The sequence below is a fragment of the Chrysoperla carnea genome, chromosome 3 (assembly GCF_905475395.1).
Source record: "Chrysoperla carnea chromosome 3, inChrCarn1.1, whole genome shotgun sequence".
In the NCBI taxonomy this organism is placed as follows: Eukaryota; Metazoa; Arthropoda; class Insecta; order Neuroptera; family Chrysopidae; genus Chrysoperla; species Chrysoperla carnea.
This window is the reverse complement of record NC_058339.1, coordinates 92,929,577-92,957,550: the sequence shown is the minus strand read 5'-3', so window position 1 is coordinate 92,957,550 and position 27,974 is coordinate 92,929,577. Positions and strand designations below refer to the sequence as shown.

The window sequence follows — 27,974 nt, the reverse complement described above, 5'->3', positions numbered from 1 at the left end:
CTGGTACGAAAAGTTCCTCACTTCAAGTTGTGAACACTGGCTTTAAATATGAGAACGGCTTTCTATGTGTATTTCTGTATTATTTCTTATAAATGTGAGAGCGCCTTTAGACATTTGGTGCACAAACCTTGAAGGTTATAAAGAAGGAGAACGATCGCTACGTGTTAAAATTTGTAGAATTTATAGTTCATTTTTCATCCACCAGCCGCGCTGTCGTCGGTAAGTAGTATCTGCGAAGTTAGCTGTTTATGAGTACAAGTAGATGAAGTTAGTACCATTCAAATTTATAAAGTAGAATAGATAATTTATTCATTAGTAAATAATAATAATAATAATTAACAATAATTTCATTATTTTCTTCTTTTTCTTTCCTTTGAATGATATTATTTAAACGTTGATAGATCATTTGAAATAAGCGCACAACAGCCCACTTTTAATGAGACAACTTAGCGATCCCAGCGCCTCACTTATTTTGTCCATATTTTAAGGACAATATTTTCTATAGCGATCGTTCTCCGCCTTTATAACCTCCATGGCACAGACTGTCATTCCAAAAATAAGGTTATGACTAAATACGTTATTATTTATTAAAGTTTGAAGTATTTATTTGAAGATTCAAATACTTAAAAACATTTTAAAATGTCTTTGGCTGATGAATTATTAGCAGACTTAGAAGAAAATGATAATGATGATTTACCACAAATCAAAGAAGAAATAAAAACTGAAGAAATCCAGGATGTTATACCAAATACAATTGTACCGATGGAAGTCGATATCAAAGATGTTAAAATATCATCGATTCGACAAATAGCAACGCTAAGGGATTCAAATCGTTTATCAAAAATAATCAAACAAATTGAATTGTACAGTCGGAAGCCACGTAAATCTGTGGAAATAATTGGACCGGTTGAAGCAGATCCCGAATATCAATTAATTGTTGAAGCGAATAATATTGCTGTGGATATCGATACCGAAATAATGACTATACATCGATTTGCACGTGATAAATATCAGAAACGTTTTCCTGAACTGGAATCGTTGGTTATGGCACCGATGGATTACATGATGACGGTTAAAGAGTTAGGAAATGATTTAGATCAAGCGAAAAATAATGAAATTTTACAGAAGTTTTTAACGCAGGCTACAATTATGGTTGTATCAGTTACAGCATCAACGACTCAAGGGTAAGTTATTTTTAACCCCCCCCCCCCATGTTCTTAGCTATATTTCAAGTGCGAATTTAGGGTTCCGTAGCTGAAAAATTTGTTGGGGTCTTTTAAATTTTGTAAATATTTGTGTATTCTTTTGCAGAGTAAATTTGAGTGATGCCGAAAAGGAACAATTGGATGAAGCATGTAATATGGCGATTGAATTAAATAATTATAAACAGAAAATTTATGAATATGTAGAAAGTCGTATGGCTTTTATTGCACCGAATTTATCAATAATTGTTGGAGCATCAACCGCAGCGAAAATAATGGGTGTTGCAGGTGGTTTAACGAAACTATCGAAAATGCCTGCATGTAATGTTTTAGTTCTGGGCCAACAGAAGAAAACTTTATCGGGATTCTCTCAAGTCACAATGCTTCCACACACCGGATTTATATATTATTCACAGATTGTTCAAGATACTCCTCCGGTAAGTACTCAATTTAAAGAGTCCCGAAAAATAACTTTGAACAGGAATGACTTTCGAACATGTATTATTCTTTTTGTAATATAGGATTTACGTCGAAAAGCTGCACGTTTAGTTGCAACAAAAAGTGTGTTAGCAGCCCGTGTGGATGCGTGTCACGAGAGTAGCGATGGACAAATTGGACAAATGTTACGTGACGAAATTGAAAAGAAATTAGATAAATTACAAGAACCACCGCCAGTTAAATTTGTTAAACCATTACCAAAACCAATCGAAGCAAGTCGAAAGAAGCGAGGTGGTAAACGTGTACGAAAGATGAAAGAACGTTATGCTATGACGGAATTTAGAAAAAATGCTAATCGATTGAATTTCGCTGATGTAAGTTGTCATTTCAGAAGTCGAAAAATGCCAGAATTCCACCTAAATTTTTTGAATTTGATTTTTAGATTGAAGATGATGCGTATCAAGAGGACCTAGGATATACACGTGGAACAATTGGTAAAGCAGGCACTGGTCGTATTCGATTACCACAAATTGATGAAAAAACTAAAGTTCGAATATCGAAAACATTGCAAAAGAATTTACAAAAAGCTAATCAATGGGGTGGTAGCACTACTGTTAAGAAACAAGTGTCTGGTACCGCTTCAAGTGTTGCCTTTACACCGTTACAAGGCTTAGAAATTGTAAATCCACAAGCGGCAGAGAAGAAAGTCAATGAAGCCAATGCAAAATATTTTTCAAATACATCCGGATTCTTAAAGATTGAGAAAACTTAGCAATTTAAATTTATTTAATTAATAAAATTATAAAAATATTATTTTATTTATTTATTTTCTTGCCCGTATTATGATATTTTTCTAAAGTTCTCCAATTAGTCAAAACACTAAAATGCTAAATATCACAGTCATTTAACCCTTCAGAACACAATCACCCCGATTGGGAGATTCTGTAATGCTTATTTTAAAATATTTCTTTTGTTACCTTCACAAAATTTCACGCTTTAAAGGAATAACCAATCTTTTTTAAAAACTCAAAATATAAAACAAAAATAAATTCATTAACATTTACAAGATGGGTTGGTCCGGCCTATGTTGCTCATTTACGAACTCGACCTCACATTTTATGTCCAAAGCATGCTGTAAAAATTTCAGCTGATTTCTTTTATTCATTTTTGAGCTATTGTGTTGACAGATAGACGAACCGAACAGCAGAAAACCGAAAATGTACTATTGCTTAACGCGTAGCGATCGTTCTCCTTCTTTATAACCTCCATGGTTTGTGCACCAAACGTCTAAAGGCGCTCTCACACTTATACGAAATAACACAGAAATACACATAGAAGGGCGCTCTCATATTTAAAGCCAATGTTCACAACTTGAAGTGAGGAACTTTTTATACCAGTAGTGTAAAATTCACAACCTGAAGTGAGGAACATCACCAAGTGTATAAGATAACAGTTTAAACACAAAATAAAATATTACAATGAATAAAATGAACCAAAATATTAAAAAATACCATATTTTCCACATATTTATCAAATAACCAATCAAATTATTGAATTAGTTTTATTCAATTTAAGAAATACAAACTTTTGAATGTTACTATTTGTTTATTTTTGAATTTAAGCCATTCTAAAATCTAAAATGGTATATCTGAAAAAGATGCCCATATCCGTTAGGTGCATAGTCATGGTAAGGACAATCAAATCGACGCCAACGCTTTTAGTGGGTAATTTTGGCGTAAAAACATCGAACTCAACATTGTCTAATTACTCTGATAAGGACTAGTTTCTGATTATCCCTAAAAAAGTAAAATGTGCTACAATTTTGCCAAGAATTGTCAGAAACCAAGCTGTATAGAATAAGCTGCTTTGTGCCTTTTTTAGAAGATTAGAAAATCAATTAAATAAAATTAGTCATGTGGGAAAAAATGGTGTTTTATATTTCGATTATAATACATTCGAAATTGACGAAAAGTGACGGAAAATAGACTAACGGTATAAAAATATACCGCTTAGGAAAAATAGGAGAAAGAAATAATATATATGATTTTAAGCAAAGTGTTGACATCTGGCGTTAATTTCTTAAATCATATTTTAAAACTTATATTTTAAGTAAGTGTCACCATCTAGCGTTTCTCAAACTTATCATTTAAGCAAGTGTCACCATCTTTTGATAATTTCTTAAATTACATTTAAAGCAAGTGCCTTTCCATCTATTGACAAGGTGTTTATTTTTGAAATTGCCGGTAGTCACGCTCACAGACATAGGGAATAGACCAAGAGGTTATATAAACAATCTATGGAATGAACGAAGCAATATCTTCAAGAAATTGTCCGCAAGATGGCCAATACCAGTCTCTTTCTGCGTAGATTTATTTACTGTAAAGTTAAATAGGAACGTTCAGTCCATTTTCTATGTCTGTGGCAACGCTACTAACATCCTATAGACCGGGTGCTTACTTGGGAGTGCAATTATAATTAAAATAAATAAAACTAGATATTAATAATTTTTTATTTATTCTGTATTATATAATTATCTTTATTTATGTAAAATTGTTTGTTGATCTGGACAGGAATATACTTATATGCCTTCCTGTTGGATCACTGGAGAAGAACGTGCGTATTGATGAGCCCATAACAGGTTCTGATATGAATGATGTTAATTCATAATCTTGTTCTTCAGATTTCTTATTAAACACAGGTGAACTCTGGAATTGAAAAAAATTTTGTATTAAATCATTTAAAAAAGTTTTATGGTCAGATTCGAATTCAGCGACCCTAGAATTTCATCCTCGAACCTGATTAGTCGAACCTGATTCTATATTCTTTTCTTACACTACTATGAATATGAACGGGATCGAAAGAATTGTAATTTCTTTACCTTCGGTAGTTCCACAATAATGGCTGATTCCGGTGAATTTTTGGCGTTTGTGACATGTAAAGTACCTGTACTTCGCGTTATTCCCGATGCTACACCTGGAAAATAATAAAAATGTATATTTGTAATTTCAATTAACTGTCATAGCATATCTTTTCTGAATCTACTTGAGGTATATTGCGAACTAGAGTTTCGCCATCTGTAAGTGAATTAAATAACTTATCAGAAACCTTAGTCGGTAATGTAGGTAGAAAGAAATGTTTATGTATGAATAGAAACATTTATATGAATGTATGGGCAAAAATAAATATGTATATGTTCTCGAATTTAATGTAAACTAAAAAAAATGTTAAAAAAATAGGTGTAAAATTTTTTGGCTTCGTGGCTCCTTCCTTATAAAAATTTTAATACATTGTTTATGATATTTTTTTAAGTTAACACAAAAAATACATTCATATTTCTCGCAATTATTTCTCACATTTTCTAAGTGATTTTCTTTTAGACTTTTGTTAAAAATACTGTGGCGGATTCCAGAGAGAGACTATCTTACTTCCTCTTTTACTATGGAAGGATATTATCAACTGTGCCTCGTTAACGACTAAAAGCTCGTGTTAACGAATACGCCGAGATGAAAATATACAGAATAAAGTTTTTCAATAAATGGATTAGGTATATCACTGAGTGTTGTGAAATGGATGAATATTAGTAAGTAAAATCCCTACCTTTTCGCAAAGAGGAAATGTATTTAACTAGGCGTCTGTAGACACTTCTCTGGTCTCCATTTTCATTTTGAACAATCACAGTATTTGGTAAATTATAATCTGAAACCATAATAAAAACTAGTTTCATTTACTATTTTATTTTAGTTCATTCTAACTACTTTTTAACATACCACAGGTCAAATAGAAGCTAGTTACTCTTGTCCACAATGCACTACATTACAGGAGTTACGTACTGAATGCAAATGTACAAGACGGAAAAGTGCATCAATTTTGAGGAAAATCGTTAGCTTTCGGTGGAAATGAGACTTAAAAATATGTCATTATTGCATTTAATCGAAAGAAAATACGCTTAAAGTTTATCGATAATTGTTGGTAAAAGTTTTTGGCAAAAGGATTTTTCCGTAGGTAGTTAGCGTGTTTTCTTTCGATTAAATGAATAAATGCCATATTTTTAAGTAGCATTTCTTCTAACAGCTAACGAATCTCGAAAAAGTGGATTATATGAAAAACGTTAATTTTTTTATTAGGATCAAGTATTATTCTATCTCTACCGTTTAGGGTCTAAATTGCATATTCAAGAAACCCGAAGAACTTAAGTCCAATCTGATATCAAAACAGGAACCCCAACTTGTATATATGTAGGGTGTCATGAAGCCAAAATAATTTACGCCAGTTATTTAAACATTTTTTTGTTTAGTTTACAATGAAAACGAAAATTCCAGAAAATTTTCTTAATAAATAATTGTCTTTACTTAACTTTTATTATGGATGCTAGTATTAGATGCCAGTATTTTCTAGTTGCAATGTTTTAATCAATCAGTATAAATAAATCTTTTATCTATGGTTTTAATTTATTACTGCATAACGAGTTTATAGATTGAGATGAAATTACTAGCAAGAAAATAAATTACGAACATTTATCTAGCCCTAGAGCCCGTCACAGTAAAACTGCACTTACATGGATTTCAAAATTATACATATGAATCAATAATATTTATCTAGGACTAGATGTGCCAAGGTTTATCCTGACACAAATATTTTTTTCCAAGATTTGTTTATTTTTTACTGGTGTGACAGATATTTTGCTCAAGTTTTGAGATGTCACACTGAAATATTTCGAAAGTAGAGAGCCTAAATGGCCGAGCGGTCTAAGGCGTTTGCCTTTAGTTGTTTGTCCATTTAGCCTTAGGTTGCGGGTTCGAATCCAGGCAGCGGCAGTGTGAACAATTTATAATTGATGGGAGTGCAGAATTGATCAGATTGTCGTCGCTTGAATAAGAACAAAGTAACCGACTCCACCCACATCAAAATGTAATTGTAAATATGTTTGTAATTAAATAAATAAAGATTAACAAATAGGTTTGTGGGTGGCCTCTGTTACAGGCGTATATGTCAGAGAAACGGAGGTTAAACCCCATTATTAGTATTATTACAGTTTTACTGTCACGGGTTCATCAGTTATTACTGTTGCAGCCACAAAAATGATTTTTTCTATAGATATATTTTAATATATTTTTTTATAATTAATTTATGAGTACTATACTTATTAAATTTCTACTTAATTATAGACAAGCCAGTCAGCTTCCTATTAATTAATTTTATTCAACAACAGTTATTACAGATATTAAAAAAATAAATTTTAATATAAATACAGATATTATGCAAATAAAATAATAATTTAATTTTCTCATATTTTTTTAATCGATTTTTAACGAAGTTTATATATAATGTCAGGAACAATTATGATAAAATTTTAACCATTTTACGATGAAATTTACTTTATATATGAATATTGTTCAGTTAATTGAGTTTCTATTTAAAAGTTTTATAATAAGTATAATATACAAGTGTGCAAAGAAAATGATCCCGTTATCAAATTATATTTTCAATAAATTCTATTCGAGAACTAATGATTCAGAGACGTGAAGAAAAAAATTTAGGAGGATTCACCGTATTTTCTCAAACAACCGGACTGATTTAAGTAAAATATTATAAGGAATAAAATGAACTATAACTTACTTGCACTATAACGATTTTGTGGTGTCGAATTTTGTGGACTACTACAGCATAAAAAATTACAACATTCTCGACGTAAATTCATTGCATAACTACCGTAAACTAATGGATTCATACAACTATTTGATACAGCCATCATAAATAATGCATCTTGTAATCCAGCGTCCACTTTCAAAGCACTTTCACGGTCAAACATGTACCTGTAACAAAATTTATTTCCAGTTTATTTTAAACTTGAAATCTTTATATCCTGGGGGAATAAATACCTAAAAAGAAAACTTTTCATATGAAATAATGATAGAGAAGTTAAGGTATATTGCAAATTATAGCCTCGCCATCTGTGAGTGAATTAAGCAAGTTATCAGAAATCTAAGTCGGTAATGTAGGTGAAAAGAAATATTTATTTATCATGTTTTTCTCAAAATTGAGGTAATATTTCGCGCTCAAATTTACCACCCTTTTTTATGATCTTAAGTTATACATCTTTTTCCAGAATTGCAACTCAACACCTTCATTTTTCAAAAAGTTATCAGAGAAAGTTGAAAATATGAGGTTCGATGCAGAAATTCTAAACAAATAATTCTTTTTTTTATTCGTCTCAGTCCGATCAATAGTAGCAGAGATATTCAAGAAAACGTCACCAAAGAAAACAATGTAGAAATAAAAACCGGATGCAAAAGGTCGCGCGGATCGTCCCGGAACGGGAAATCTTCTTTTTCCTGTATTTTTTACAACAAAAGAAACATATTAAAAAAAAAAGCCATTTCCAAAAGTTTTTCGAATTCATTATTAAAATCCGGTATATTTATCCAACTATACCCTTTATTTTCACATTTTAGAGGCGTAGTTTTGTACGATACACGTGTGATTGCAAATTTCGCACGTGTAGGTACGTTAATAATGCATTTAACCCACTAGTATCGTAAATAACTAATACATTTTCATGGATTTTGTAAAATGGGTATAGTTTTCTCAATATCAGAAATAGAATGTGTATACAATTTAATTTTCGCTCTAAACATATATAAAAGCATTATCATTTGCATTCGTTGTTCGTTATCAAACGTATAGCCCGATCATCTTAGCCAAGAAAAAGTGATCAACCTCGGAATCTAACGAAATAAGCTGAATTTTTTGTACAAACCTTTATTTTGATAGTACGAAAGTTGTCTCAAAAGTCACATATATGGCCAAGTGTGCGCGTCCTTAGATATTCAAGGACAAAGGCCGCGAAAGTAAGTTTTTCGTGAAGATCTCGTTTCTTTTGCCTCCAATCGTATTAACATTTATGGTAAAAGTTGTAAAGGATAAAATTTTCTATCAACTTTTTTTGTAAATTGAACCGTTTTCGAAATAGAGGGCGCAGAAAATGAAGCGCTCAGCTTAATGTACTTCAGTGCTGGGTCAATATTTATAAATATAAAGTATTAAATAATTATTTAATTACTATTTAATGAATAATTAAGGGGGGAAATCGCAAAAAAGATAAGGGTGCACGATTAACCTTGTCTATTTTACGGTTTTTTCACTTAAGCTGAGCGCTCCATCTTCTGCGCCCTCGTCAAAAACGGTTCAACGTACAAAAAAGCTATTCAGATAAAGTTTATAGACAATTTATCCTCTTCAACTTTTATAATAAACAAGCTGAATACAGAGAATTACAAAATTATTCCCTTTTTGTATCCAATTATTCCATCTGGTAGTCCTGGAGCAAGCACCTAAATCAACAGCCAAACCAATGTTTATGAAAAATAATGTGATTGGCAAATTCCATCTATGGGGTATGAGTATGGAAGTTAGCGGACCATGCTCTAGCATCGCCAAATAGACCCTTGCACTCTATCCCCGCTACGCTTTTCAGTGGCTATTATAAACCAACTGATGTACTGAAACCCCGGATTTGCCTAGCGCTAAGTTTCTTAATTTCTTCTGGTTCGACTATGGCCAAATCAAACCATTTTCTTCGCTGACCAAAGTGGATCGATGTTTCTTCTGAATTTTCTCCGCATCTGTCACACGCGGGAGATAATCTTTTCCAATCTGATGTTGGAACTTGTTCAGGTTATCATGCCCTGTGAGTAACTCTACGATGACTCTAATATCAGCTCTGTTTAGTTTTTCTAAACCAACCCTGAACTATAGCGAACAAAACAAAAAAAGAATTTTGAAAATCGGTCCAGCCGTTTTTGAGTTTTAGCGAGACTAACGCACAGCAATAGATTTTTATATATACAGATCAATAAAATTGAAAAAAAAACCCACACCCACACCCACACCCACACCCACACCCACACCCACACCCACAACCACACCCACACCCACACCCACACCCACACCCACACCCACACTCAACCCAACCCAACCCAACCCAACCCAACCTAAACCAAACCCAACCCAACCCAACCCAACCCAACCTAACCCAACCTAACCCAACCTAACCCAACCTAACCCAACCCAACCCAACCCAACCCAACCCAACCCAACCCAACCAAAAATTACAAAAATTGTGTTTTTTTGAATTTTTTATGATTATTTCGATTTTTACAAATTGCAAAAAGTGTAAAAAAAGTTTTTGTTTCCGATTTCGATAAAACTAAGTTTATAAGGTAATTTTGACCCGAAAATTACAAAAATCGTGTTTATTTGACCATTAAATGAGTAATTTTCGAGGTATTTTATGAATCTGACTGTAGAGCAAACATTTTCCTTCCGTTCAGTCTCTGAAATTATTCCGCATTGAATCTAATTATTCCGAAATTGTCCTTTTCATTTCAATTACGATTATATACAGATGTTAATACGATTGAAGGCAAAAGAAACGAAATAGTCATGAAAAACTGATTTTCTCGACCTTCGATCTTGAATATCTAAGGACGCACACACGTGACCCTGTATGACTTTTGAGACAACATTTTTGTACTATCAAAATAAAGGTTTGTTTAAAAATTCATCTTATTCCGTTAGATTCCGTTGTGAAACCCTAAGATGATTGGAGTATAGTGAGTGCTACATATTAATGATAAGAGCAACAACAACATAATATATTTTATTTCTATTTAAAGAGATTGGAAAAGGTAGATAATTTCCTCGTTGAATGAGAAAACTATAAATAAAACAAATTTATAACATTTATCATGAAAATATATACAAATAAAATATGTTGGCGTCATTCAACGCAGCGTCATTATCATCGAATCAAAAAGGTTTACATGGTTACCATTCACACAAATAAAAAATATTTTTTTCATAAAGCAAACAAGACAGATCACAAACCTCAGATTTACAATTTAATATTTCTTGGAAACATTTTTAATTCAAGAAAAAATAGATACTTAGTAAGAAATTTTCTGAAAATAATTTTTAATTAAAATATTCTTTTTATCGTGGAATATCCGGTAGGAACTATGTCCCCTTCGTACCATCATACATAAATATATAAATGTAGCACTTCCTCTGTGTTCTTATATATGTTTCAAGTGCGAGTTTAGGCTTCAGTACCCGAAAAATTTGTGAGGGGTTTTTTAAATTTGACGTGATTGAAAAGACAGCGTAAAAAATAGGCGTTTACTTACCATAGTGTCATGACCACATACGGCGTCCAACATAGAACAAACGCAGCAACTATCGTAGCTGTCATACGCAGCGTTCTACTTCTAGCACGTTCAATATTTGAGATATCGGAACGCCTTAAATGAAGATGACCATTTTCTTGACATCGATTTGATTCTAAACATAATAAATGTGAGATAACAATAGTCATTATTAGAATATATTCAAACGAATCTTCGGTCAAATAGCAACATAAATAAAAACAGAAAATAGGGGTTGTTGCGTTAAAAAGCTGATAAAACCTGAAGGAAACTTTACGAAAATTATATCCGTTCGTGGACCAAACTGTAGTTTTAATTGATATATTTTTGTAAACAAATTTTAGTTGCAAAATAAGTTTTCTGCGTCGGAAAAGCAGCCTAGGTTGTTTTAAACCTCTGATGTTAGCTCTATTTTGCATGCAATGAATATCGAATGAATTAGCTGCACTGTGAAGTAAATATATAAAATAAATTTTACCTTTACTCTCTCGTGATTTTTTCCATATTTCACATAAAATTGCTAAATATGCAAAGCTAATAATTAATAATGGTATAAAATACATTGCAAATACGCATGTCAAATTATATGCAGCCTCTTGTACCATTGACGAGAAAAAACCAAATGTCACACATTGTTCGAATGACGGATAATGTGGATGTTTTTGTACACTAAATACAAAAATCTGTAAAAAATAGAAAAGAAAAAAACTAGATTAAGATTTGTTCAAGCTTTGCTTACTCATCACCGCATAGTGGCTATATTACATAGTGGCTACATTTTTGAAAAAGTACCTTAAAATGTTGACTTTCCTAATAAAAAGCCACCAAAAATTTATTTCGGAAAAATACACACGCTTTCTTGCCAAAACTTAAATTAAATTTTAAACTTTTTTTAAACTGTCAAAAACGCGGACATCCAATTTGATGATGTAATATTTGTATCACTATACGAAATAACACAAATAAGTTTAACAGATATATTCATAGACATCTGATTATAATAAATATAAATACTTATCTATGGATATATTATACCCAGCTGTTTACACTGAACTAACTGATGGTCTATGACTCATACCGATATGACATCACAGCAAGGCTTACCTGCGTTTTAGGTCACGTGATATACAGTTTAAAAAATACGATTGTTAATTTTAAAAGAAAAATGTGCTTTTATGACTCGAAATCAGAATATTTAAGTATATTTTTACATTTCAAATTTCATGATTTATTTTTGACTAACGACTTGACTATAGAAATAATGATCTTAATAATACGGGTGATTGTTCGTTGGATTCGAAATGATTACTCACGGAACTCCATCTTCATTATTTATAGGTTTTTTAAATTTAAAACGTTGAAAATAGATCTTTGTTCGCAGTGGCGTAGCGAGCTTAACTCGCTGACGGTTTACAATAACATTTTAGCATCCCTCCATTCGAAAATCATATCATATTATATGTAAAATATATTCGAAAATATACCCATAAGACACTTTTATATCTTCGTCTATAATGAATAACAAACAACTCTGCTCACCTGTGGCAACGCATACAACAACGATACGGTCCATGCAACACTCAACATAGTTTTTCCACGCCGTCGAGCATCACTAACACGTAGTGGATGCAATACAGCAAAATATCTATCAATTGAAATGCATACAAGTACATTACTGCTTAAATATAAACCAAATGCACGTAAAAATACAAATATTTTACAGGCTACATTGCCAGCCATCCATTGTACGGTGATTCGCCATCCAATCTATAGAACAAAATAAAAAAAAAAAATATAGGTTATAGTGTTATCTTATATCTTCTATATTATATTGTTACTCTAGCAAGTTTTGTTCTGTCCTACCCTTATCTTTCCTACTCTTTTATCAAATCATGATTCACCCTTCATTTTCAAGCCAGCGAGAGGCTATTTTTGGCGAAAAATATACTCACGGTTTAAGAATGTACCGCTTAGGAAAGAACGCATTAAAAAAAAGGAAAGAACGCATTAAATAATAAGTTTATTAGGCAAACATCTTAGGTTTAATAGATGCTCTCCTAATACTCTAGACAAATAACTACTATTTTTTATACATGTTCTCCTAATATTAATTTAAGGACTTTTGACCTCCTTCTCGTCATCACTGTGACAGCTCCTGCAGTAGTCGTGATACACTGCCAGGCCTAAGCGTTCAGCATGCTTGCCGCCCAACCATTGTCCTGTGATAGCCGCAACAACTTTGCGAACAGAGGCCCTTGGAAGTGATATGAGAACTTCCGAACGCCTGCGATTGTGACCATATCTGTCTTGTAGTACCACAAGTACGTTCTTCCCTCCATCTAAGATTGGCCTTTTTCAGAACTATGAGAGCAGACTCCTGCACGTGTCGAGCTAGTTATGTTCATGAGCGGTAAAAATTCAATTAAAATTTAAGATAAACAAAATTTAATTTATTTAAAATTATAAATATTATATGATGATTATTCTAATTATATGTGGTTCTGGCAATAATTTTCTGGAGTTGGTGTGTTTCAGGAGATGGTACATCACCCCCTGGTAGTTTGGAAAAGTAAGCGAACAGCGTATATAGCGGCATTTTACTATTTTTGTTTAAACACATAATCGTATTAATTAAAAAATTTTTCATTAAGGTAGAATTTATTGTTGACTTGAGCAAACAAAATATGATTAAAAAATTTTTAATTTAAGTAAATAAATATTTAAAGTACCTCCTACCAAATACATAAACAAATTATAATTAAAATTAATTGGAATATTTAGGTAAAGATTAAGTAAATACAGTCAAACCTGGATAAGCCAGAGTTCAAGGAAGCACAATCTCATTCTCGCTTATAGAGGTTTCTCACTAACCTGAGTTTCTCGCTAATACAAGTACGCAGCAATAACAAGTCACAGCAAGCATGTAGTAAATTGTAGCTGTGGTTCCTCCTAAATAATATAAATAAATAAAGCTCGACTGTCGCTTATAGAGGTATAGATAAGTGGCAGTCTCACTTACCGAGGTCCATAAGGGAAAAACGACTTTCTCTTACAGAGGTTTCTATTTCTCGCTAATAGAGGTTTTGGGAGCTTAAAATGACGGGTTCTGGCTATTACTCTCACTTATAGAGTTTTCTCACTTATCTAGTTCTCATTTACCCAGGGGTTTGACTGTATTTATATGCCTGGTGTCTACACCAGTGTTTCACAAACAAACAAATTATTATCGTAAAAAGTGGCATATCTCAGCTATTTTGAGGCATATCTCAGCCAACTTTAATTAATAAATACTTTGCTCAACAAGGCCTTTTTTTTATTGGTTAAATTTAATAGTGCCTATATTTCCTTAACTATTGGGTTTTGGATAAAAGTCCAAAGACACTTGAAAGAGAAGACATTCTTAAGCCATCTTATCATCAGCAAATAAGCAAATTAGGGATTCTTTGAGCCTATTTAGGATGTAATTGACAGTTTAGTTAACGAAAAAAATGATAAACAAAGATTACTTTTTGACAAATATTTAGTCTAATCCAAAAGTAAATTGTACAATGAGTAACGTTGTTCAATTTACTTTGTATGCTGTTACTATGAGATGCTTGTACACAGTATACACATATGAGAGATATATATGATAGTATTCGTTGTAGTGTTGACAGATTTACTGAAGTAATACACTACTTTTCATTTTTTTAGAGAAATCGTGTTCTCTCTTAAAGTCGTTAGAAATACCTTAATTATGTACTAAATAAAATTATATTTGCCAAATATTTATTCAATTTGTATTTGTTACAATATCAGAGAATAACTATAATTTTTTATTAAACATATTTTAATGTATTTTTTGTGAAACACATGAATGGAATGCTCGATTATCATATACAGACAGGAATTCTTTATCGAAATTTTAAAATATTTTTATTTAATAGCAGCTCTTTATAAATTAAATTTTTAATATTATTATTATTTTTTAATTTTATTATGAAAATTTTTAACTTCTGATCATTGTACACAGATTTTATTTTAGCGGGGCCAACCTACTAAGGATCTTTTATTTTACCATTTTAGAATAAGTTTTTTTTTTTATGTAATCCGATCCCAGATACAATTTGAAATCATAAATCCTGCATAGACGAACGTGACTTTCTTTTGCATGTAGTGTCAGTCACATTTGCATTTTGTTAAATAAATCATTATATTATAAAGTTTTATAAGCATTTATAAAACTCCTAAGTAAAACTGCTAACATAATTAGATTAATAATATGCTAAAATCTAATGGAATGTGTTTCTTAGATGTCAAATATTATTAGTAACGCATGAGTTAGTGGCGAAAATGTTACTATTTGTTAATAAACAATAAATTTTTAATTCAATAAAATGATCAATGTTAAAATTCACTTAAAAAAATTAGTACTTAGGCAACTTGAATGACGTAAATGTTAAGTGTTTGTCAAATAATGGAAAACTATTATACATGTATAACTTATACGTAATTCAAGTTGCCTAGGTTTTAGTAAATTACGTGTGTAACATCTTTAACTTTGATGGACTTATCTATAATAGGAAAAATAAGTTTCACTTACCTCTAAAGGTATCATAATAAAAGTAACCATTAAATCAGCAACAGCTAAATGTGTAATCATTAAATTAATACGTGATTTTCGATGACGTGAACGAAATAATGTTATAAAGACCGTTAAATTACCAACCGCAGCAATTATAAATAATAAACTATAAACAATCACTGTACGTAAAGAATTATCGTTAAACACTAAATTTGGTGGTAATGTACTTTCAATTAAACAATTATTATTAAAACATGCAGCGGATGATGATGTTGCAAATGTGGTATTCGATAATGTTCCATAATAATGTATATTAACCACACTGTAATTAGTATTATTATTATTGTTATTGTTATTAATATTTGTATCTAATATTGTTTGTAAAGTTGTTGTTATTGTTAATTTATTGTTAATATTATTGTTTAAAGTTCGTTCATTTAATGGTGATGTTAAATTTAAGTTGTTTGTATAGTTGTATAATTGTAGATCATGTTCTTCACTGTAGTCTAGTCAAACAAAAAAGTTCAAATTAGGGAAATAAAGAAATTAGTGGCCGTAAAAATACGTGTGATAGCTTGTTAGATTCGGAATGTATCTAGAAAAAACTCCGAAAGCGTTTTTAACAAGCCATGGACCTCAAGAGTCTGGTGCGACTCTTGAGAACCACACGAATAACTTCCCAACATAATAAAAATTCAGCAATCTCGGTAACGACCCCAACGATTTGCATGCAAATTAGTATGTAGAGGGTTTTTGGGGAGAAAAATCGATCAAGGTAGGTTTCTTTTTTAGAAAATGTTTTTTTATCCGTATTTCCAAGGAAAACTGTAACATTGACTGCAGAATATGACTCTTCCTGACATCTATTGGCGATAAAATAAAGTATATTAGCGGGACATTCAAATTGGTATTTGTGTAGAGATGAAGATAGACTTCCGAGATTGGACATTTCGTCCTGTTTAAGAATATTTTTCTTAAAATCTGGCGACACACCTTCGATACATTTTTCTAGGCATAATTCTAAATCCAACAAGGTATCAGACATATTTTTTCGATCACTATTTCTATATTTCTCCGATTTGAACTTATTGACTTACTGGTTGATGGCAATGGTGTCGATACAAAGTATATGTAACTGTTATTATTGTTTGAGGTTACATCCATCATTTTGAAAGTTTTGTATTTTTTTAAAGTTGTTTTATTTCACCGTTTGTTTCATTTCATTTGGAATTATTGAATTCTTGTGATTGATGCTTTTTTTAAAACGGGAGTTGATTATTGTCTGAAAAGAAAAGAAAAAAAATTATTGTTAGGAAGCTTTTTACCCGACTGCGTTACGTAAAAGGAGTGGTAATGTGTTTATCAAGCTATACAAGATGTTCGTTAATTGAGTGCAGACCTCTTTACTTTCTGAATAAGGTGAACAAAAAATTTTGGATTCTAATGACGCCATAAAGTTAAAAAATTCGATTTTTTTAATAACACAAGCAAATTTGATCCGATCTTATTGGAATTTTTTTTGAAACCCACTAATTTTGGGTCATTCTTTTCAGCTGTGATGTCAGTTTTTCGCTAGTTATCACTTATGTGCTTAATTCCGAAACCATACCTCCACATTCTTGAAACCTATTAGTGCTAGGCTAATTTTGATCATAAATTTGAAAAGTATGGCCCAAATTTAGTAGGATTACATACTTTGTTTATCAAAATTGGATAAAATTTCGATGTAATAGAGCAAAATTAAATATTTTGAATTTTGATGACGTCATCAAGTTCAAAAATTCGATTTTTTTAATAACACAGGCAATTTTGATCCGATCTTATTGGAATTTTTTTTGAAACCCACTAATTTTGGGTCATTCTTTTCAGCTGTGATGTCAGTTTTTCGCTAGTTATCACTTATGTGCTTAATTCCGAAACCAGACCTCCACATTCTTGAAACCTATTAGTGCTAGGTTAATTTTGATCATAAATTTGAAAAGTATGGCCCAAATTTAGTAGGATTACATACTTTGTTTATCAAAATTGGATAAAATTTCGATGTAATAGAGCAAAATTAAATATTTTGAATTTTGATGACGTCATCAAGTTCAAAAATTCGATTTTTTTAATAACACAGGCAATTTTGATCCGATCTTATTGGAATTTTTTTTGAAACCCACTAATTTTGGGTCATTCTTTTCAGCTGTGATGTCAGTTTTTCGCTAGTTATCACTTATGTGCTTAATTCCGAAACCATACCTCCACATTCTTGAAACCTATTAGTGCTAGGTTAATTTTGATCATAAATTTGAAAAGTATGGCCCAAATTTAGTAGGATTACATACTTTGTTTATCAAAATTGGATAAAATTTCGATGTAATAGAGCAAAATTAAATATTTTGAATTTTGATGACGTCATCAAGTTCAAAAATTCGATTTTTTTAATAACACAGGCAATTTTGATCCGATCTTATTGGAATTTTTTTTGAAACCCACTAATTTTGGGTCATTCTTTTCAGCTGTGATGTCAGTTTTTCGCTAGTTATCACTTATGTGCTTAATTCCGGGACCAGACCTCCTCATTCTTGAAATCTAATAGAGCTAGGTTAATTTTGATCATAAATTTGAAAAATATGGCCCAAAATTTAGTAGGATTACATACTTTGTTTATCAAAATTGGATAAACTTTCGATGTAATAGAGCAAAATTAAATATTTTGAATTTCGATGACGTCATCAAGTTCAAAAATTCGATTTTTTTAATAACACAGGCAATTTTGATCCGATATTATTGGATTTTTTTTTTAAACCCACTAATTTTGAGTCATTCTTTTCAGCTGTGATATCAGTTTTTCGCTGGCTATCACTAATGTGCTTTATTCCGAAACTAGTAATACAAATTCTTAAAACCTGTAAGAGCTAGGTTAATTTTGTTCAAAAATTTTGAAATTACGACCCAATTTTAGTAGGATTACATGTTTGGTTTATCAAAATTGGATAAAATTTGGATGTGATATAGCAAAACTTAATTTTTTGAATTCTGATGACGTTATGAAGTTAAAAAATTTGATTTTTTTGATTTCGAATCAGTTCTTTATGCAAAATACCGTATCATTTAGGAGAGTAATGAGTTTCTTAAAAATATTTTTTGTTCGGAATCGTAGAGAGAAATCAATACTTTAATTTGATACTCAATCATTTGAATAGAATATAAAAGTTTATCAATTAAATCTACAAAATCATTAAGGTAAAATGACACGATTATGGTTACTCTCCAGAAATTTTCCTTCTTAATTTAAGTACTCTTAGTATACGAATTTTCATCAAAATCCTCAGAGCCGATCCCGTTATATATAAGGCGCAATCTAACTACTTGCCACCGTCGTTACGGCCCTGCAGTACCTACATAATAGCTTTGTCATAAATAATGATGTGGGTGTTTCAGCATCATATAAATATAATTATATTATGTTAATTTAATTAATATAATGATAACAATGTTGTTTTTATCATCATACATGAAATAAAATGTGTATTTATTTTTATTTTTATATAAACCAGATTGTTTAAACATGTTACATAAATTTTAATCACGTTACAAATATTCGTGATCATGGCCATTCCATTTTTCCTTGTTGATGGCGAAATGAATTGAAGAATGGTCAATTTTGACATATTTTATTTTTAACTTTTAAGACAAGTCATATCATAGTTTGCCAAAAGTCAAGAATATCATACCCTAGCTAGAGTCTAGACATTTTTTATATCCTGTATTTATATTAAATACATATCAAGGTATTCTAAGTTTAGTTCCAAGTTTGTACCGTTTAAAAATATTGATGCTACCAACAAAATTTTGGTATAAACGTTCATAAAATCACCTAATTAGGCCATTTAACGAGCTTGAAGTTTTAGTATAACAAACCGACAAAATTTTTTTAAGAGAATGTTACATTTTCTTAATCTAAAATCAATATTTGATGGCAAAGATCCAAAAATATATATATTTTTGCTTATAAGAAAGAGAAAGTGAAAAATGAGAATAGAAGTTTGGTGAAATCATACGCAGTATCTTATATATTATTACTCTAACAAGTTTTTTTCTGCCATGATTCACGCCTTATTTTCAAGCTGATCATGTTTAGGTTGGACGAAAAATATACTCACAGTCTAAAAATGTACCGCTTAGGAAAAAGCTAGACAATTAATTTGAACGAAAACTTAATTTATTAAGCAAACATCTCCCAAGCTCTTCCAATATTCTTTTGATTTTTTTCACAACTTTTCTACGAAATTTGTTGTTAATTGTTTTTAGACAGGGATACACGGTAGCCACAAGTTACGGAAACTACGAGAGCGGAATTCCGCGCGGGTATAGCTAGTTATTGTTATTATACTCAGTTGGATATCATGTTGTTTTTTTAGATATTTTGTTTTATCCTTATCTTTTTCTTTTATTCCCTTTATATGTATTTTAATTTCCTGTAATAAAATGAAAATTGTAAAATATAAAATAAAATGTTTCTTCAATAAATCTATACATAAAACAAAATATTTTGTTATTATTAATTAATCATTTTCAAGCAGATATTGGTCTTATTGAAATATTTTAAATCTAGTCTATTCGTACGTTTTATAAATGAAGAAAATATTGTGATTGCAAATTCAAAGTGAAAATTTTACTAACATGTTCGTGTCACATCTACCAAAGAAATTAATTAATTAAAAAGGAATTTGAAAGAAAACAATTTTCACTAACTTAGTTAAACTAGTCTATAGAATTCAAATCATCGGCAACTTTGTATTATTTGAAAATTTGATCTAAAAAATTATTACTATTTCTATTTTATCTTTAATAATAAATAATAGTTTAAAAAAAACTATAGGACACGCTTTTGTAACTAGATGAACAAAAAGGTATAAAATTAATATTTTTAAATTCAAAAAAATAAGTTTATCGTAAAAAAGCGTGGGGTGCTTAATTTCAATTATGATAATTATCTTAAAGACAGAAGATATTGGTAAAAGAAAAGTCATTATAAAATATCTCAAAAAGTATCCTACGTTTTTATTGAAATTGGCTTTATTTTGCAGCCTTAGAGGTGAAATTTTAAAAAAATCTTCCTCAAATGGTCCTTCTTTAATTCATAATATAAAATTCCCTCCAAAATTTCTCGTTTCTATCTTATAGTAGTCTGGCTTTTTGGTTTTTGGACACTTTTACGATATTTTTAGAATTACATTTACGTCATACAAATTGCCTAGTTGACTAGTTGACTGGGAATACGACTGGGAAGTGATTCTATATCGGAACATTGCCTTTTGTTACAGTACGTATTAGAATTGTTATTCTTTACATTCGACAATTCTGAAAATTTATAACGGCTAACAGACACACCCAATGTGGTTAAAAATACCGTAAAATTTAATATTTAGACCGTTCTATAAAATGAATTCCGATTTTGATTATACCGTCTGGACTATGAGAAGGGAAGTAAACTTTTTATGTATGTGCTGATGACAAGTTTGACATATGTCAGTAAACTTGATATACCTACATTTTCTATTTGAAAGTTTATAAAACTGAATTTTACTTTATTTGTAATATAAAGTCAATAAATATATTCATTTATTTTATTGTTTCTGTCAAAATACATCATAAACTTCATATCGGTAATGTTCTGACGTCAATAATGTCAATTAATAACTTGTTGCAATAAGAAACAATAATTTGCTATCACACTAGTCAATATAAAAATGATTAAAAATTCATTTAATTAAGAACAAAAAAAAAATGAATGTATGAAAATATTTGAGACTTACGTTTTAAATTTTGAGGGTGGATTCTGTTAAAATTTGGGGAAATTTAGACGAAAATAACGTGAAACATTTTTCGATAAATACGATATAGTTTTTGAAATATTGATGACTAACGATTTAGAAAAAATCACTTATAGAAGAAATAACACACAAATGCCATTTATTTCATCACTTTAAATGTATTTTATAGAAAATCGAATACATCTTGTTATAATTTTCTCGATAGGAAAATATTTGTCAGGTTTTTAACTAATGAATATTAGTTTTCTCAATTAATTTTTTTTAATTAACCTTGTTACATAAAAAAACATACCTTTAAAAACACTTCAATATAGCATTTAAATGATTTAAAACGCTCAAATTTAAACTTTAACAGCTCAAATCTATAAATTTACTATCGTAAGGGAGTATTGAAAAAAGTATCTGCTTATAAAAGGCCTTAATGAGAATGTATATACTTAATTTAAAACTGATCCATTTTTGGGAATATTCTTAATAAATTTATCCATTTATAACAAAATTTTTAAACTAAATCTTAACTAAGAGATTTTCCCTTAAAGTAAAGAAATTTTTATACCATGTATATATGAAATATATCAAGGTATACCAAGTTTAGTCCCAAGTTTGTAACGCTTAAAAATATTGATACTAACATCACCTAAAAAGTCCATTTCCAGGTGTCTGTCTGTCTACCTGTCTGTCCGACAACACGAAAACTCAAGACATCAAGTTGTTATTTTTACAGCGTGCTACGTTTGTAAAAAGTGAGGTCGAACTTGTAAATGAGAAAAATAGGTCAATTGGGTCTTGGGTCCGTAGGACCCATCTTGAAAACCGTTAGAGATACAACAAAAGTTTATACGTAAGATATGTTTTTCTTTTCAAAAAACTAAACAACTTCTACCCGTTTACCCGGGTGAGGGCAAAAGTTAGGCTCGAACATTGTATAGTATGTATTACATGGAAATATCAGTCATGAGTGTGTGACATGTATGTATGGCTATGGCTATCTTTCTTTACTTACATGGCTTGAAAAAACAAACGGTTCCGTAATAAAATTAGTCTAAACATAGTATTTCAACAATTAGCTCAGTCAATTGTTTGTTTTCATTTGTTTTGATTGAAAACTGTAAACCACAATAAAACAAAACTATTATACAAGTCCCACCTTTCTGGTCTCCTACCTAACATAACTCGCCTGACTTTCTATACAAAGTTATTATTATTAAATAACATATATTGTGTTTGTGTTTTGGAGGGTTTTTATCGGTTTGAAAACATTCATTCATAAAACCACACAATGTGCGTTTGTGATAAATAGTTAACAAGTAAACATTTATAAACATTTATATTTTGAAAAAGGGTTTATTAAACACTCAACTTATGTATGGCTTTCATAAAATCAATAAATTACGTCTCTAAAGTTACCGTAATTTGCTCCTTCGTGGATAAACAGTGATGTTTACGAAAAAAAGTGTTTCAAACAAAAGTTGTTTATTTTTTATATTTAAACTTTTGTTCTATCTCTAACGGTATACAAGATAGATTCTACGGACCAAAGACCTACTTGACCTATGCTGCTCATTTACAAACTCGAACTCACTTTGTAGGTCCTAAGCATGCTATAAAAATTTCAGCTCGATATCTCTTTTCGTTTTTTAGTTATCGTGTTAACAGGCGGACGAATAGATTTTCAAATTTTTCACTAGCAAAGAAACCCAAATTATAAAACTCTGTCTAGTTTTTCTTCTTAGAACAATTTTTCTGGGAGTTATAAAACGGATTTACACTGCAAGACTAAAAAAAGTGAGAAATGTTAAGGGGTGTCGCACAGTTTTCAGTGGTTAACAGGTAAGCGGTTGTTCTGCCAGCTTTACGGATTTCAAACAAAATAACTTTGTTAATAAAACACATACAATATTACTATTACAAAATATCATGTTGGATAACCCGTTAATAGAGTATCGTTTTGCGTTAAGTTACCGTTATTGCTTGAAAAATATTTGGCTAAATTTACAATACGACATTGACCATACATCCCAATGATTATTCCAAGATTTTACTCCCGGGCAGCACCCGTTCATAAAAAAAAACTATCTGACTCAACACATTGTCCTGTATTAACTATGAATATTGAATTCGATATCGATACCTCTAGATGACCCGGTGTACTTCGTTTCAGGTACAATTCATTTAATTTTAAAGATTATTAACTTTAACTAACCTGCAGCTCCAAGTCATTAATAGCTATACTATGCTTAGCCTTTTAAGCCAACCCGCAAGCTCGTCCCCTGCTTAGCTCGCACGTTAAACACAAACTTCACTACTATCTCTTGGACAGGCCTTCGACAATACTTGAATAATAATAAATAATATCTCAATAATAATTCAAATACCTTTTCATAATTCTAGATAAATATGGTGGAAGCGCAAACAAATACATGTAACATAGTAACATCTATTATAATGCATTACTTATATGCGTTTCCACCATTTATTGAATTTAATATTTTTTCTACTGTTACGTTCAACTTTTTAAACCTTCTTCTGACAATAATTATAAGCCACAGTTTTATTTCAACAAATATTATGATCAATTAATTAAAATTATTCATTAATTTAATGAAAATATAAAACGAATTTATATAAAATTAATACTTGTTTCTTTAACACTGTCTAGTGTTTAATAATGTAACAAAAACATTTTCACTAAAAGACCCATGATTTTGCCAGACGTAAAATGACTTAGCAAAAGAATTGGCGAAATTCGTTCAATTGTTCCAAGAAATGTTATACATGTTATATTTCCTGATTTAATTTTTGTTTTTAGTTTTTCATTAGAATTATAAAAAAAAATGTAGAAAACAAATATATATGATATACAATGGTAATAATTTAGTATTTTATACTCGGAAGAATAACTATGAAAAGGAAATATATGAATGTCGGAATAAAACACAAATAGAAGTCTATAGTTTGAACACAATTGTGGTTTTATGATGTCAATTTATTTATTGTGCCTTTGTTCCATTGAAATGATTTGTCGTTGTTATATTTATAAACAAAAACAACAAAAGATTAATATGAAAGTAATAATGCGATTTAAATAAAGAGCGACAACGTAAAACAATCACTGTATAGTATTGGCAGGGAGTATACTAGGTGGAGGGGGCAGCTAAAACGACTACAGCGCTGTTATCTTATAAAACTTACAATAAACCCTGTGAATAATTTAAAATATGACTAATTTTCAATTGTTTACATGGAAATAGCATAGTAATATGAGCAGAGAAGATGTATGTTTTTTAACTTCATTTTTTTCGAAAGTTTAGTAAAAATTACAAAGAAAAATGAAAAAGAAATTTGTTTAAAATGATTTATCATGTAATTTTTCAATTGAAAATACAATTCTATTATTTATATATGAATTTGTGGTTAAAGAAAATAAATTCAAGCAAGTTTTCTATTAAAATTATTGAAAAATAACAATTCATTAAACTTGTTGCATTAGGAATTGTGAAAATAAGAGATAAAATTACATATAATAATATTTTTATACTCTGTATATATGAAATATATATCATGGTATACTAAGTTTAATGCCAAGTTTAAATGACATTGATATTTTGTATAAGTGTTCATAAACTCTATTTTTGGATGTCCATCTGAGTGTTGACAACGAAAAGAGATATCAAGCTGATATTTTTGTAGCGTGCTTAGGACGTAAACATTAAGGTTGAGTTCGTAAATGATCAACATTGGTGAATTGGATTCGTGAGATCTATCTTGTAAACCGTTTGAGATATAATAAAAAACCTTTTAGAAATAAAACAACTTTTGTTAGAAAATTTTTTTCTTGCATATTAGGCTAGCAATATTATATAGTATGTACTGTATATATTTTAAATTTACACGTTACATATTTTATGTATGTGTTTGTCAGTTTATAGCATATATTATGCCCAATGAGGAAGAATACTCTTATTACTTTGTGTGTAAGAGTGACAAGAATTACCTAATCAATATTGTCTGTACATGGTATTTTAACAATAAACTCAGTCAATTGTTTGTTTTCATTTAGTTTTTTTAATAAAATATTTTTCAAACTTTTCATCTGTAGGTAATATTGAAGTAGGTATTATTATGTTTTGTAACATAAATTGTTCATGCGGAGTATTTTTCATGACAAAAAAAAAACTTTAAACTAATACAAACTAATAATTTTTTCAAACTTTTCAATCTTATTGTGTTATTACTATTCTTACTGTTTAATATTATTTTCTTTTTTACTTCTTTTCAAGTATCATTTTCAAGCAATCGAGTTGTATTCAGTGGCGGATTATTAAGGCCATAAATTAAACAAATATATTTTTCAATTTTGACGGTAAATTATGTTATAACTTGAAAATATTTGACGAAAAATAAGAATAAATTTTTTCGATATCTGGAGTAATTTTCAAAATATCGTAAATTGAAAATTTTGTTTAATTATTTAGCTTTCGATATTTCGAAAACCAATGCAGATATCGAAAAATTTTATTCTTATTTTTCCTCTACATTCAAGGCGTTATAACAAAATTCATCATCAAAGTTGAAAATAAGTTACAAATAATTTCAGCCACAACGCTAAACTTTCCTTGGCGCTCGTAAATCAAATAAATAAATAAATTAAAGAGAATGGAAAAAAATACACTCGAACCTAGGACTTCTTGGATTCATTTTTTCAATTCTCTTTAATTGTCAATTTAGTTTACGCTGTATGTATCATATTAAAAACATCAATTATAATCGAGAGACCATGGTGAAAATAAATATCGTATACATGATTAAAGTAAACAATAACAAAAAGTTATAAAAATAAATAAATATTTTTTGATAAAAAATTTGTATATTATAGAAAATACTTCAATCTATGTATTTTGCATGGGGCAGAGTGAGAGCGACAATTCGACAAACCCCTTTCGACTTTCATAACAACCTTAATATTATTTTAAATAAGTTTTTTTTTCTTTTTATGTTTTCTGAATATCATATTTTCGTTTGTAATACAAACTTTATTTTTCGTATTTTGAACAACAAAGTGTTCTAAAACAAACAAATTCATAAAAACATTTTTTGACACTTTCAAGAAAATATTTTGACACCCTTTCCCATCGAATTTAAATCTTCAAAAGGTAAAAACATTATTTTTTCTTTCTAAATCTTGAGAGTGTTTTATCAAATGATAATACAAAACAATGTAAAATATGTCTATAAAGAGACAGACGATATAAGATCGACCTTCACCCAACTGATAAGTAGATGAGACATATTGTTTTTTATGAAGGATTGATTTAAAGAATTGATTAAGAAAGACGCCTATATAATAGTTTGTCTCGCGAAACGTGTTCAAAGCTATTTTAAATAAAATTAATTTTAATTAATTTTCTTTTTCATTACGGTTTCTTTTGCAGACAAACCTATACCATTATTTGCGTAATTAAAATATCTTCTCAGCCCAATTTGTCAATTTATCGTAGCTGAGCTTAAAACTCTGATTTCGGTTAAGTATCTTAGAAAATGTGACTCGTCACTCTGTATTACTGTAAAAATTTTCAAATCGATATTCCTATAAAGAACGAAAATATGAGGGTGTCTTCATTTTAAATGCGACACATTGTATAGAAGAAGGGCTCCACGAAGTCAAAAAATTTTACGCCAATTATTTAAACATTTTTTTTATTTGACAATGAAACGAAAATTCTAGAAAGTTTTTGTTAATAAACAATTGTTTAACTTGTTTAAAAATTAACTTTAAAACAAGTGAAAACAAACAATTGACTGAATTAATTGTTGAAATACCATGTATAGACTCTGTTGATTACTCTGTCACATTACACATACATACATGTCACGCATATATATCTGATATTCCCATATAATAAGTACATACTATACAATTTACGCCTAATTTGCGCCCTCACGGGTAAAAAGTGATGTTTACGAAAAAATGTTTCAAACAAAAGTTGTTTATTTTTTTATAATAAACATTTTTTACATTTAAACTTTTGCTCTATCTCTAACGGCTTAAAAGATAGGCCCTACGGACCCAAGACCCAATACCCAATTGACCTATGATGCTCATTTACGAACTCCATCTCACTTTTTACGTTCTGAGTACACTGTAAAAATTTCAACTTGATATATTTTTTCGTTTTTGAGTTATTGTGCCCACAGACGGACGGACGGACGGACAACCGAAAATGGACTAATTAAGTAATTTTATGAACACCTATACCAAAATTTTGAGCGTAGCATCAATATTTTTAAGCGTTACAAACTTGGGACTAAATTTAGTATACCTTGCATATTGCATATATGCATGGTATACAAATTCTTTATTGAATAAGTGTAAGTAAATCTCTTTATGCGACTGTTCTGAAGGGTTAAAAAAGAAAATTGTAAAACATCTGGGAAGCAGCATGATCAGGATAATTAAATTATATTAGTTCTTAAATTCTTTATTTCTATTTTGTCCTAATTCTGCCCTAAGTAAATAATATATGATCGTGTAGGCGACAACCATGCACAAATGTATAACATTTGAAAATCATTAGAGGCTAACTAACTTAAATTAAATGTCAAACGTTATAAACTTTATTGTCAGGGGATCACTTAAAGTTAATCTTTCAAGTCATAGATTATTCGATATTTGTATATGTAGAACATAATCGAATTTAAAATTAAAATTTGTGGTTCCAGTTATATTATGAATTAATTTTATTGA

At 30.0% G+C, this 27,974-nt stretch overlaps 2 protein-coding genes across 2 annotated transcripts; one reads left to right on the top strand and one right to left on the bottom strand.

The window, feature by feature from the left end:
* The first annotated feature begins 576 nt into the window (after positions 1–576).
* Positions 577–2,451, top strand: LOC123296827 (U4/U6 small nuclear ribonucleoprotein Prp31). Its single transcript, XM_044878492.1, has 4 exons — positions 577–1,184; positions 1,312–1,639; positions 1,724–2,014; positions 2,083–2,451. The coding sequence occupies exons 1-4, from the start codon at positions 640–642 to the stop codon at positions 2,410–2,412; spliced, it is 1,494 nt and encodes a 497-aa protein (XP_044734427.1). The 5' UTR covers positions 577–639; the 3' UTR covers positions 2,413–2,451.
* A 1,729-nt stretch (positions 2,452–4,180) lies between these two features.
* On the bottom strand, positions 4,181–16,452 carry LOC123296360 (gonadotropin-releasing hormone II receptor-like). Its single transcript, XM_044877822.1, has 9 exons — positions 16,355–16,452; positions 15,426–15,729; positions 12,383–12,610; positions 11,322–11,526; positions 10,826–10,979; positions 7,257–7,453; positions 5,238–5,336; positions 4,519–4,613; positions 4,181–4,345 (listed from the first exon to the last, which is right to left on the bottom strand). The coding sequence occupies exons 1-9, from the start codon at positions 16,450–16,452 to the stop codon at positions 4,181–4,183; spliced, it is 1,545 nt and encodes a 514-aa protein (XP_044733757.1).
* Between the last annotated feature and the right edge of the window lie 11,522 nt (positions 16,453–27,974).

Excerpts from the sequence above, each read along its gene's own strand:
- LOC123296827 (XM_044878492.1), top strand. The coding sequence starts at position 640 with ATGTCTTTGGCTGATGAATTATTAGCAGACTTAGAAGAAAATGATAAT. Across the intron at positions 1,185-1,311 it reads ACAGCATCAACGACTCAAGG|AGTAAATTTGAGTGATGCCG; the intron begins GTAAGTTATTTT and ends ATTCTTTTGCAG. Across the intron at positions 2,015-2,082 it reads ATCGATTGAATTTCGCTGAT|ATTGAAGATGATGCGTATCA; the intron begins GTAAGTTGTCAT and ends TTTGATTTTTAG.
- LOC123296360 (XM_044877822.1), bottom strand. The coding sequence starts at position 16,452 with ATGTCTGATACCTTGTTGGATTTAGAATTATGCCTAGAAAAATGTATC. Across the intron at positions 7,454-10,825 it reads TATGTGGTCATGACACTATG|GTACATGTTTGACCGTGAAA; the intron begins GTAAGTAAACGC and ends ATTTTGTTACAG. Across the intron at positions 4,346-4,518 it reads TTATTGTGGAACTACCGAAG|AGTTCACCTGTGTTTAATAA; the intron begins GTAAAGAAATTA and ends TTTCAATTCCAG.